Here is a 13,545-nt window from a genome sequence, read left to right on the forward strand (position 1 = left end):
CCATAGTCAATCTCATTTAGTTGCACCTATAATGAGAGATCCAGGAAGCAAAGCTATTCGTTGAATGGCGGAGAGTGGACGGCACTGAAGTATAATGATGAATGACTTATTTGTCCATAAAAGCCTGTTTGAACATTGATTTGTGAAAACGCTGCTAATACAAGAATATTCTGTCTATTTGTTGATTATTTTTGTTTAAACAGTAAGCCTGATGACATCACAGAACTGGAGAGAAGGAATTACTGAACCCATTTGTATAAAGGATCTAAACTCACTGCTGAAATGATTAGATCACAGATGAAACCTCAAATACTGTTGCCAAAATTCTTCTCTGTCTTAGCAACAGCTTTTTCCCTAATGAGGTCATTGCGTTTCATGGTTGGAACAAAAACATTCCACACAAACTGCACAAACAAACAAGGGATAAATGAAATAAAGTTAAAGGTAATTATTTGCAATTAGTGAAAATAGGGTACTGGCAGTGAAACTGGCTTTTGTACTAACAATTAACACAAGCAGCAGAGCTATTATAAAAAGGTTATAGTTACCCAAATTTATGAATTTGGAACAAATAGTGCATTTAAAGGAGACAATTGTGACAATTCCTATTTGGTTCATTAAATTTTCACTACATCAGACTGAACATGAAAGCATAAATATAAAACTGCTTTCAAATACCATTGTTAAAATTCTTGTCCGTTTTCACAACATGTATGGTGCTTCACACGTGTAATGCTTCTGTCTCGTATATAAATGCAGTAGTGAAGACTTTCTATTGCCAGCCGCCTGTTGTACCAGCATAAATCTGTCCTATGATAGTGGAAAATAGGCAGCAGTTGCATCCTGCTAAAACTCTATATACTTTGCGGTGCAGTGTAGTTTCTGCCCGCCTTTTACCTTGAATCTATGTCCCCTTGTTATAGAACCCTCAACGAAGGGAAAAAGCTCCTTAGTATCCATCCTATCTGTGCCCCTCATAATTTTGTACACCTCAATCATGTCCCCCCTCAGCCTCCTCTGCTCCAAGGAAAACAAACCCAATCTTCCCAGTCTCTCTTCATAGCTGAAGCGCTCCAGCCCTGGTAACATCCTGGTGAATCTCCTCTGCACCCTCTCCAAAGCAATCACATCCTTCCTGTAGTGTGGCGACCAGAACTGCACACAGTACTCCAGCTGTGGCCTAACCAGTGTTCTATACAGCTCCATCATAACCTCCTTGCTCTTATATTCTATGCCTCGGCTAATAAAGGCAAGTATCCCATATGCCTTCTTTACCACCTTATCTACCTGTTCCGCCGCCTTCAGGGATCTGTGAACTTGCACACCAAGATCCCTCTGACCCTCTGTCTTGCCTAGGGTCCTCCCATTCATTGTGTATTCCCTTGCCTTGTTAGTCCCTCCAAAGTGCATCACCTCGCACTTTTCCGGGTTAAATTCCATTTGCCACTGTTCCGCCCATCTGACCAACCCATCTATATCGTCCTGCAGACTGAGGCTATCCTCCTCGCTATTTACCACCCTACCAATTTTTGTATCATCAGCGAACTTACTGATCATACCTTTTACATTCATATCCAAGTCATTAATGTAGACCACAAACAGCAAGGGACCCAGCACCGATCCCTGTGGTACCCCACTGGCCACAGGCTTCCAGTCACAAAAACAACCTTCGACCATCACCCTCTGCCTTCTGCCACTAAGCCAGTTTTGTATCCAAAGTGCCAAGGCACCCTGGATTCCATGGGCTCGTACCTTCTTGACCAGTCTCCTGTGGGGGACTTTATCGAAGGCCTTACTGAAATCCATGTATACCACATCCACTGCGTTACCCTCATCCACACGCCTAGTCACCCCCTCAAAAAATTCAATCAAATTAGTCAGACATGATCTTCCCTTGACAAAGCCATGTTGACTATCCCTGATTAATCCTTGCTTCTCCAAGTGGAGACTAATTTTGTCCTTCAGAATTTTTTCCAATAATTTTCCTACCACTGATGTTAGGCTCACTGGCCTGTAGTTCCCCGGTTTTTCCCTACTCCCCTTCTTGAATAATGGTATTACATTAGCGGTTCTCCAGTCCTCTGGCACATCCCCTGTGGCCAGAGAGGTTCTGAATATATGTGTCAGAGCCCCCGCAATCTCCTCCTTTGCCTCACACAGTAAGGGATCTTATCAAAAGCCTTCTGAAAATCCAAGTACACCACATCCACTGACTCTCCCCTATCTATTCTACTAGTTACCTCCTCAAAAAATTCCAGTAGATTTGATAAGCATGATTTCCCTTTCATAAACCCATGCTGACTTTGTCCAATCCCGTTAATGCCTTCCAAGTGTTCTGTTATCACATCTTTTATAATAGACTCTAGCATTTTCCCCACTACTGATGTTAGGCTAACTGGTCTGTAATCATAAATTTTAGCAACTTAGTCCCTGAAATCCTACAATATTGGGCAAGAAGCAGGTATTAGATAAGACAGTTTGAGTAAAACGTTAGCAGGTAAGATGGGAAGTTCAGCTGCTTTAAAAGTCTGCCAAAGATGAATTCTATACACTATTTAGTTAAAAATGCCTGCAATTAAAGTTTGAAATGACTTGCATCAGACCTCCCTGATGGGGCCACTAATCCCGAAGATGATGTAATATCCAATACTGTGATAAAAATGTATTTTTTTTAATCCAAGCTTGGCCCGGTGGCTGTACCTTTAAATCTAGTTACAATACACAAGGGGCCAGACATTCTGATGGCATGCTGCAGGCTGGAAGTGAAGGACTTCTACCCAACATAATGTTGCGCCACTGACCCCACCATAAATCACACGATCGGATACTGAAACAAGTCAGGCAACGCCTTAGAAAAGCTGGGGGGGGGCAGCAGTTGTGGGTAGGTGTGGAAGGTGGAGCAAAAGATGTTAAGAGGCAGGTGTTAGAGTTAGGCCCCCAAATTGTGCTCTGACTGGTTGCCAGAACAGTGGGTGGAAAAAACTGGGGGAGAGGCGGAGATGTGATGCACCAGCAGGACATAAAACACGCTGCTGCACAAAGGGCCAATGGAAGCACAGGAGTAAGCAAGCAACCTGGGCATACAGGATGGCAGTCAGGCTAAAGAGAAGAGCAACAAACTTCAGGGAGTCCGACCTGGATGTCTTCCTAACAGAGATATCCAGGAGGAGGAGCCGAGCCGAGCGGAGGGAGCGTCTGATAAAAGGCGGGATTTCAGAGCGCTGAGAACAGCTGAGAGGAGCCGAGCCGAGCGGAGGGAGCGTCCGATAAAAGGCGGGATTTCAGAGCGCTGAGAGGAGCCGAGCCGAGCGGAGGGAGCGTCCGATAAAAGGCGGGATTTCAGAGCGCTGAGAGGAGCCGAGCCGAGCGGAGGGAGCGTCCGATAAAAGGCGGGATTTCAGAGCGCTGAGAACAGCTGAGAGGAGCCGAGCCGAGCGGAGGGAGCGTCCGATAAAAGGCGGGATTTCAGAGCGCTGAGAGGAGCCGAGCCGAGCGGAGGGAGCGTCCGATAAAAGGCGGGATTTCAGAGCGCTGAGAACAGCTGAGAGGAGCCGAGCCGAGCGGAGGGAGCGTCCGATAAAAGGCGGGATTTCAGAGCGCTGAGAGGAGCCGAGCCGAGCGGAGGGAGCGTCCGATAAAAGGCGGGATTTCAGAGCGCTGAGAACAGCTGAGAGGAGCCGAGCGGAGGGAGCGTCCGATAAAAGGCGGGATTTCAGAGCGCTGAGAACAGCTGAGAGGAGCCGAGCCGAGCGGAGGGAGCGTCCGATAAAAGGCGGAATTTCAGAGCGCTGAGAGGAGCCGAGCCGAGCGGAGGGAGCGTCCGATAAAAGGCGGGATTTCAGAGCGCTGAGAACATCTGAGAGGAGCCGAGCGGAGGGAGCGTCCGATAAAAGGCGGGATTTCAGAGCGCTGAGAACAGCTGAGAGGAGCCGAGCCGAGCGGAGGGAGCGTCCGATAAAAGGCGGGATTTCAGAGCGCTGAGAACAGCTGAGAGGAGCCGAGCCGAGCGGAGGGAGCGTCCGATAAAAGGCGGGATTTCAGAGCGCTGAGAACAGCTGAGAGGAGCCGAGCCGAGCGGAGGGAGCGTCCGATAAAAGGCGGGATTTCAGAGCGCTGAGAACAGCTGAGCCGAGCCGAGCGGAGGGAGCGTCCGATAAAAGGCGGGATTTCAGAGCGCTGAGAACAGCTGAGAGGAGCCGAGCCGAGCGGAGGGAGCGTCCGATAAAAGGCGGGATTTCAGAGCGCTGAGAACAGCTGAGCCGAGCCGAGCGGAGGGAGCGTCCGATAAAAGGCGGGATTTCAGAGCGCTGAGAGGAGCCGAGCGGAGCTGCGACCGAGTTCGAAGTGACGTCAGGAATCAGATCGGGACGCGACACAGGGGAGGCACCTGATTGGTGAGTAGGTTCAGGTGAGTATTTCTCCTTATCTACAGTAACTGAAGTAAAAGGAAAGGGAAGGTCTGCAGGTCTGATAGGAAGTAGCGTTTATTTTTTAGTGAATCAAGGTCCCCAGTGTAGTTAACATTCTCTAAATTGAGAACAATTTAAAGGTGTAAACTCCTTAAAGGGAGTGGTAAGTAGTTTTTCTTTCCTTTTTTTTTCTCTTGACATTGTAGTTGTTCTTAAGCTAATTTAAGGGTTAAGTCATGGCAGGAGATCCCAGCGCCGTGTCATGTTCCTCTTGTGGGATGTGGGAATTCAGGGCTCCTTCCTGTATCCCTGATTCCTTCACCTGCGGGAAGTGTGTCCAGCTGCAGCTATTGTTTGACCGCTTGACGGCTCTGGAGCTGCGGATGGACTCACTTTGGAGCATCCGCGATGCTGAGAAAGTCGTGGATAGCACGTTCAGTGAGTTGGTCACACCGCAGATAAAAATTACTGAGGGAGATAGTGAATGGGTGACCAACAGACAGAGGAAGAGTAGGAAGGCAGTGCAGGGGTCCCCTGCGGTCATCTCCCTCCAAAACAGGTATACCGTTTTGGATACTGTTGGCGGAGATGGCTCACCAGGGGAAGGTGGCAGTGGCCAGGTTCATGGCACCGTGGCTGGCTCTGCTGCACAGGAGGGCAGGAAAAAGAGTGGCAGAGCTATAGTGATAGGGGACTCGATTGTAAGGGGAATAGACAGGCGTTTCTGCGGACGCAACCGAGACTCCAGGATGGTATGTTGCCTCCCTGGTGCAAGGGTCAAGGATGTCTCGGAGCGGCTGCAGGACATTCTGGAGGGGGAGGGTGAACAGCCAGTTGTCGTGGTGCATATAGGCACCAACGATATAGGTAAAAAACAGGATGAGGTCCTAAAAGCTGAATTTAGGGAGTTAGGAGTTAAACTAAAGAGTAGGACCTCAAAGGTAGTAATCTCAGGATTGCTACCAGTGCCACGGGCTAGTCAGAGTAGGAATGACAGGATAGCTAAGATGAATACGTGGCTTGAGAGATGGTGCAAGAGGGAGGGATTCAAATTCCTGGGCCATTGGAACCGGTTCTGGGGGAGGTGGGACCAGTACAAATTGGACGGTCTGCATCTGGGCAGGACTGGAACCAATGTCCTAGGGGGAGTGTTTGCTAGTGCTGTTGGGGAGGGTTTAAACTAATGTGGCAGGGGGATGGGAACCGATGCAGGAAGTCAGTGGGAAATAAAGTGGTGACAGAAACAAAAGGCAGTAAGGGAGAGTGTACAGAACATGACCGGACAGATGGTCTGAGAAAGCAGGGCAAAGACCAAGGGAAGACTAGATTAAACTGCATTTATTTCAATGCAAGAAGTCTGATGGGCAAGGCAGATGAACTCAGGGCATGGATGGGTACATGGGACTGGGATGTTATAGCTATTACTGAAACATGGCTAAGGGAGGGGCAGGACTGGCAGCTCAATGTTCCAGGGTACAGATGCTATAGGAAAGATAGAGCAGGAGGTAAGAGAGGAGGGGGAGTTGCGTTCTTGATTAGGGAGAACATCACGGCAGTAGTGAGAGGGGATATATCCGAGGGTTCGCCCACTGAGTCCATATGGGTAGAACTGAAAAATAAGAAGGGAGAGATCACTTTGATAGGATTGTACTACAGACCCCCAAATAGTCAACGGGAAATTGAGGAGCAAATATGTAAGGAGATTACAGACAGCTGCAAGAAAAATAGGGTGGTAATAGTAGGGGACTTTAACTTTCCCAACATTGACTGGGACAGCCATAGCATTAGGGGCTTGGATGGAGAGAAATTTGTTGAGTGTATTCAGGAGGAATTTCTCATTCAGTATGTGGATGGCCCGACTAGAGAGGGGGCAAAACTTGACCTCCTCTTGGGAAATAAGGAAGGGCAGGTGACAGAAGTGTTAGTGAGGGATCACTTTGGGACCAGTGATCATAATTCCATTAGTTTTAAGATAGCTATGGAGAAGGATAGGTCTGGCCCAAAAGTTAAAATTCTAAATTGGGGAAAGGCCAATTTTGATGGTATTAGACAGGAACTTTCAGAAGTTGATTGGGAGAGTCTGTTGGCAGGCAAAGGGACGTCTGGTAAGTGGGAGGCTTTCAAAAGTGTGTTAACCAGGGTTCAGTGTAAGCACATTCCTTATAAAGTGAAGGGCAAGGCTGGTAGAAGTAGGGAACCTTGGATGACTCGGGAGATTGAGGCACTAGTCAAAAATAAGAAGGAGGCATATGACATGCATAGGCAGCTGGGATCAAGTGGATCCCTTGAAGAGTATAGAGATTGCCGGAGTAGAGTTAAGAGAGAAATCAGGAGGGCAAAAAGGGGATATGAGATTGCTTTGGCAGATCAGGCAAAGGTGAATCCAAAGAGCTTCTACAAATACATAAAGGGCAAAAGGGTAACAAGGGAGAGAGTAGGGCCTCTTAAGGATCAACAAGGTCATCTATGTGCGGAACCACAAGAGATGGGTGAGATCCTGAATGAATATTTCACATCGGTATTTACGGTTGAGAAAGGCATGGATGTTAGGGAACTTGGGGAAATAAATAGTGATGTCTTGAGGAGTGTACATATTACAGAGAGGGAGGTGCTGGAAGTCTTAACGCGCATCAAGGTAGATAAATCTCCGGGACCTGATGAAATGTATCCCAGGACGTTATGGGAGGTTAGGGAGGAAATTGCGGGTCCCCTAGCAGAGATATTTGAATCATCCACCGCTACAGGTGAGGTGCCTGAAGATTGGAGGGTAGCAAATGTTGTGCCTTTGTTTAAGAAGGGCGGCAGGGAAAAGCCTGGGAACTACAGACCAGTGAGCCTGACATCTGTAGTGGGTAAGTTGTTAGAGGGTATTCTGAGGGACAGAATCTACAGGCATTTGGAGAGGCAGGGACTAATTAGGAACAGTCAGCATGGTTTTGTGAGAGGAAAATCATGTCTCACGAATTTGATTGAGTTTTTTGAAGGGGTAACCAAGAAGATAGATGAGGGCTGTGCAGTAGACGTGGTCTACATGGACTTCAGCAAAGCATTTGACAAGGTACCGCATGGTAGGTTGTTACATAAGGTTAAATCTCATGGGATCCAAGGTGAGGTAGCCAATTGGATACAAAATTGGCTTGACGACAGAAGACAGAGGGTGGTTGTTGAGGGTTGTTTTTCAAACTGGATGCCTGTGTCCAGCGGTGTGCCTCAGGGATCGGTGCTGGGTCCGCTGTTATTTGTTATTTATATTAATGATTTGGATGAGAATTTAGGAGGCATGGTTAGTAAGTTTGCAGATGACACCAAGATTGGTGGCATTGTGGACAGTGAAGAAGGTTATCTAGGATTGCAACGGGATCTTGATAAATTGGGCCAGTGGGCCGATGAATGGCAGATGGAGTTTAATTTAGATAAATGTGAGGTGATGCATTTTGGTAGATCGAATCGGGCCAGGACCTACTCCGTTAATGGTAGGGCGTTGGGGAGAGTTATAGAACAAAGAGATCTAGGAGTACAGATTCATAGCTCCTTGAAAGTGGAGTCACAGGTGGATAGGGTGGTGAAGAAGGCATTCAGCATGCTTGGTTTCATTGGTCAGAACATTGAATGCAGGAGTTGGGATGTCTTGTTGAAGTTGTACAGGGCATTGGTGAGGCCACACTTGGAGTACTGTGTACAGTTCTGGTCACCCTATTATAGAAAGGATATTATTAAACTAGAAAGAGTGCAGAAAAGATTTACTAGGATGCTACCGGGACTTGATGGTTTGACTTACAGGGAGAGGTTAGACAGACTGGGACTTTATTCCCTGGAGAGTAGGAGGTTAAGGGGTGATCTTATAGAAGTCTATAAAATAATGAGGGGCATAGATAAGGTCGATAGTCAAAATCTTTTCCCAAAGGTAGGGGAGTCTATAACGAGGGGGCACAGATTTAAGGTGAGAGGGGAGAGATACAAAAGGATCCAGAGGGGCAATTTTTTCACTCAAAGGGTGGTGAGTGTCTGGAACGAGCTGCCAGAGGCAGTAGTAGAGGCGGGTACAATTTTGTCTTTTAAAAAGCATTTGGACAGTTACATGGGGAAGATGGGTATCGAGGGATATGGGCCAAGTGCAGGCAATTGGGACTAGCTTAGTGGTATAAACTGGGCGACATGGACATGTTGGGCCGAAGGGCCTGTTTCCATGTTGTAACTTCTATGATTCTATGATTCTATGAGGAACAGGCTGTTTGAGGCCAATAGTCCACCCAGCATGTGGTACACACTTTGTGGAGGGAAGGAGCTATGGCAGTGAGTGCCACTTCCTCAATCCCCAGGACTGCCTTGCAGTACAGAAAGAAGTTCAATAGCTCTAGTTCCTATTTATATGCTTGACAGGAATGTACCAATGTTTATATGCAAAACTTAGAGGAGTTACATATTTTACAGGTAATTTTGCTCATGAATGATTACATTATTGTATTAAGGATCCATGATTTCTATTGCAATGAATTTTGAAGCCATACGAAAAGCACAACAGTAAACGGATTATAAAAGGATATCTCAGAAAAACGTTTCTCTTTTGGTAACTTTGTAGAGAGTCTTTACTTGTTTACAACAGAGCGTCTTGTTCGGCCACTTCAGAAGTCATGAAAAGCCAACCACTTGTATGGGACTGGAGTCGTAAATAGGCCAGACCAGTAGGGGTGGCAGGGATAAGTGAACCAGTTGGGTTTTTGTGATAATCCAACAGGCTTTGTGGTCATTTTTTTCTAGTGTCAGCTCACAAATTACCAGGCTTATTGAATTCAATTTCACAACTTGCTATGGTGGGATTTGAATTTATGACCTCTGTCAGTCCAATTCCATAACCTCTACACTACTGTACCTACCATCATGGCAGCACATCACTACAAGGACAGCAGTGGTGCAAGAGAAAGACCACCCACCACTTTCTCAGAGCAACTATGATTAGCCAATATCTGCAAACTTGCCAGTGTTGCCCACATTCCATAAAATAAAATTAGAGGAGTCCATAAACAATGTGTGTTACATCAGAGGTATAGCAGAGCATTACAATAAGGGACTAGTGCATTTTCTTTTGGTTTTATTTATACAATCATGCACATTATAATTTTGCTACATATTTTGTTCTATCTATAAAATGGCCATATATATACTTAAATGCACTTTGACTCTTAAGTATTGTAATAGGGAAAGAAAACCAATGCAAATGAAAATTAGACTCACCACTCTAAATACTGTTGATGAACTGCTGCCATAAGTAACGTAAGATTTGTTTTCTTCACCAAGGACATTTTATTTCAACTGGTTACTTTGCTAAAATTTAAACACCAGAATCCCTGCTCTGGAAACATCTTGTTTGTCCACTTCCTTTTCAAACTCTTACTCTTGATATTTTTAGGAATCGCTGACAGCTACTTCCCTTATTGTTATGAAATGTTATCTTACCTCTCTCACTGGCGTCATCCACCAGGATAATCTCCTCTAATAACTGCCGCGGCGACCTGATTATCACGCTGTGCACAGTGCGTAACAGAGTGCTCCACGCTTCATTGTGAAAAACTATTACCACACTTGTCTTTGGCAGGCCGTCAGGATATACTTTTGTTCTACATCTAAAAGGAAACAGAAAGATACAGAATAATATGTAAACAAAGTGATTTTTACATACTATTTTCTACACAAACTCTTGCTATACACATCAGCTTATGTCAAATGGCCGAACTGCAGAAGTGTTCTGTAAGCAAAAATGCACATGTATGTCCAGTTTCAGTTGCACAAAATGTACTCAAATTATTTTGTCTACAAATTCTATGATGCAAGTTGTGGAAGAGAAGATTGGGAACAAAAAGAAAAATAAAGTCATGCAGACTAGAAAAATACAATGTAATATGCCAGTACGGCAACATCTACATCACCCCTGCAGGAAACTATTTTCAAGTAGCGCCCATCTGCCTGACAATACTGACATGATTTTTTAAAAAGTAGTTTAAATCATGTCATAAAATAACGATAACTGGACACAATATTACAAGATAAGGGTACATACGGTCTGTGTTAGAAAAAAATGTGCTGTCATTTGCTAGGATATGGGTTACCATCATTCCTAATAAAATAAAGTTCTCTGCCAGTTTGTAGAAGAAAATAATACTTGACCCATTTACACACCCATCTTATCACATCATTGAAACATTTAAGAACATAAGAAATAGGAGCCGCAGTAGGCCACCCGGCCTCTTGAGCCTGCTCCGCCATTCAAGATCATGGCTGATCTTCTACTTCAACGCCATTTTCCTGCATTACCCTGTTGAGCCTTGCAAGGATTTTGTGTTTCAATGAGATCACTTCACATTCTTCTAAACTCTAGAGAATACAGACCTAGTCAACTCAATTACTCCTCATACGACAATCCCGCCATCCCAGTAATCAGTCTGGTGAACCTTCTATGGCAAGTATATCCTTTCTTAGGTAAGGAGACCAAAATTGTACACAAAACTCCAGGTGCAGTCTCACCAAGGCTCTATATAATTGCAGTAAGACATCTTTACTCCTGTACTCAAATCCTCTTGTAATAAAGGCCAACGTACTATTTGCCTTCCTAATTGCTTGCTGCACCTGCATGTTAGCTTTCAGTGACTCATGTACAAGGACACCCAGGTTCCTTTGAATTTCAACATTTCCCAATCTTTCACCATTTAAAAAATACTCTGCATTTCTGTTTTTCCTATCAAAGTGGATAACTTCACATTTTTCCACATTATATTCCATCTGGCATGTTCTTGCCCACTCACTTAGTCTGTCTATATCCCCTTGAAGCCTCTTTGCATCCTCCTCACAACTCATATTCCCACTTAGTTTTGTGTCACCAGCAAACTTGGAAATATTACATTTGGTCCCCTCATCCAAATCATTGATATAGACCTGTTTATTCCTAATCTGTTTTCTGTCTGTTAACCAATTCTCAATCCATGCCAGTATATTACTCCCAATTCCACGTGCTCTAACTTTGTTCGACAACCTCCTGTGTGGGATCTTATTGAAAGCCTTTTGAAAATCCAAATACACCACATCCATTGGTTCCCCTTTATCTATTCCACCAGTTACATCCTTAAAGAACTCCAATAGGTTTGTCAAACACGATTTCCCTTCCATAAATCCATGTTGACCCTGCCAAATCCTATTACTATTTTCGAAGTGTCCTGTTATCACATCCTTTATAATAGATTCTAGCAGTTTCCCTACTACTGATGTCAGGCTAACAGGTCTGTAGTTCCCTGTTTTCTTTCTCCCTCCTTTCTTAAATAGTGGGGTTACATTTGCTACCTTCCAATCTGCAGGAACCATTCCAGAATGTACAGAATTTTGGAAGGTGACAACCAATGCATCCACTATCTCTATAGCCACCTCTTTCTAAACCCTGGGATGTCGATCATCAGGTCTTTGGGGTTTATCGACTTTCAGTCCCATTAATTTCTCTAGTACTATTTTTTTTATTGGTACTAATTTCTTTCAGTTCCTCATTCTCGCCAGACCCTTGGTTCTCTAGTATTTCTGGGAGGTTTTTTGTGTCTTCTTCCATGAAGACAGACACAAAGTATTTGTTTAATTTCTCTGCCATTTCCTTATTCCCCATTATGAATTCTCCTGTCTCTGTCTGTAAGGGACCCACATTTGCCTCCGCCAGTCTGTTCCTTTTTACATACCTTTAGAAGCTTTTATAGTCTGTTTCTTTGCTTCTCGCTAGTTTACCCCTTATTCTAATTTCCCTTTCTTCATCAATTCCTTGGTCTTCCTTTGCTGAATGCTAAAATTCTCCTAATCCTCAGGCTTACTGCTTTTTCTGGCTACTTTATATGCATCTACCTTTGATTTAATACTATCTTTAATTTCTCTTGTTAGCCACGGATGGACCACTTTTACTGTTGGGTTTTTGTGCCTTAAAAGGAATATATATTTGTTGCAAATTATGTATTAATTTTTAAAATGCTAGCCATTGCCTGTCTACCGTCATACCTTTTAATGTCGTTCCCCAATCAACCACAGCCAACTTGCATACCTTCGTAGTTTCCTTTGTTTAGGTTTAAGACCCTAGTTTCGGATTGAACTACATCACTTTCAAACTTAATGAAGAGTTGTATCATATTATGGTCACTCTTCCCTAAGGGCTCCTTTACAACAAGATTATTAATTAACCCTTTCTCATTGCACAATACTAGATCTAAAGTAGCCTGTTCCCTAGTTGGTTCCTCAACATACTGATCTAGATAACCATCTCGTATATATTCCAGGAATTCATTCTCCACAGTAATGGTGCTAATTTGATTTGCCCAATCTATGTGTAGATTAAAGTCCCCCATGATTACTGTATTACCCTTGTTACATGCACTTCTAATTTCATGCTTTATACTGTGCCCACATTACCACTACTGTTTGGTGGCCTATAAACAACTCCCACCAATGTTTTCTGCCCCTTGCTGTTTCTTAGCTCCACCCAAACTGATTCTACATCTTGATCTTCTGAGCTAAGATCCTTTCTCACTATTGTACTTTCAAAGCATTTAATAAAATTAATTACTTTTTTGGAGTAGTGACTGTTATATTGGTAAACCTTATTGCACATAAAGCATGGAATAAGAAAACCTCAGTCCAAACATGTTCATTCCACATACAACCTGTCCCATCATGGACTCTGCCGAGCCCATGTAACCTCTAGGTGCAGTTTCTTCCTAGCTCCAAAGTTAAATCAAGAAAAATTCTACAACCGTCTGTTTAATCTTACATAAAGCCTACGGCACGGAAACAGGTCATTCGGCCCAACTGGTCTATGTCAGTGTTTATGCTCCACATCCCTCTTCATCTAACCCTATTAGCATATCCTTCTATTCCTTTCTCCCTCATGTGTTTATGTAGCTTCCCCTTAAATACATCTATGCTATTTGCCTCAACTACTCCTTGTGGTAACATGTTTCACATTCTTACCACCTTCTGGGTAAAGAAGTCTCCGTAAACAGCAAACTAATGAAAGACCAGATAATCTGTTCTGGTGGTGCTGATTGAGGGAGGAACGTTGGCCAAAACATTGGGAGTACTCCCTCTCTTCCTCAAATAGTGCATGAGATCTTTTATGTCC

General features: G+C 44.3%; 1 protein-coding gene across 3 annotated transcripts in view; it reads right to left on the reverse strand.

Moving 5' to 3' along the window:
• Nucleotides 1–13,545, reverse strand: part of galnt1 (UDP-N-acetyl-alpha-D-galactosamine:polypeptide N-acetylgalactosaminyltransferase 1) — a 169,013-nt gene that overhangs the window by 77,800 nt on the left and 77,668 nt on the right. For all 3 annotated transcript variants that reach the window (XM_068005066.1, XM_068005057.1, XM_068005076.1), the window contains one exon: nt 9,864–10,030. In XM_068005066.1, the coding sequence (XP_067861167.1) occupies nt 9,864–10,030 (167 nt within the window). The remainder of the gene's footprint in view (nt 1–9,863; nt 10,031–13,545) is intronic.

The sequence above is a fragment of the Heptranchias perlo genome, chromosome 2, assembly GCF_035084215.1.
Source record: "Heptranchias perlo isolate sHepPer1 chromosome 2, sHepPer1.hap1, whole genome shotgun sequence".
NCBI classification, from domain to species: Eukaryota; Metazoa; Chordata; class Chondrichthyes; order Hexanchiformes; family Hexanchidae; genus Heptranchias; species Heptranchias perlo.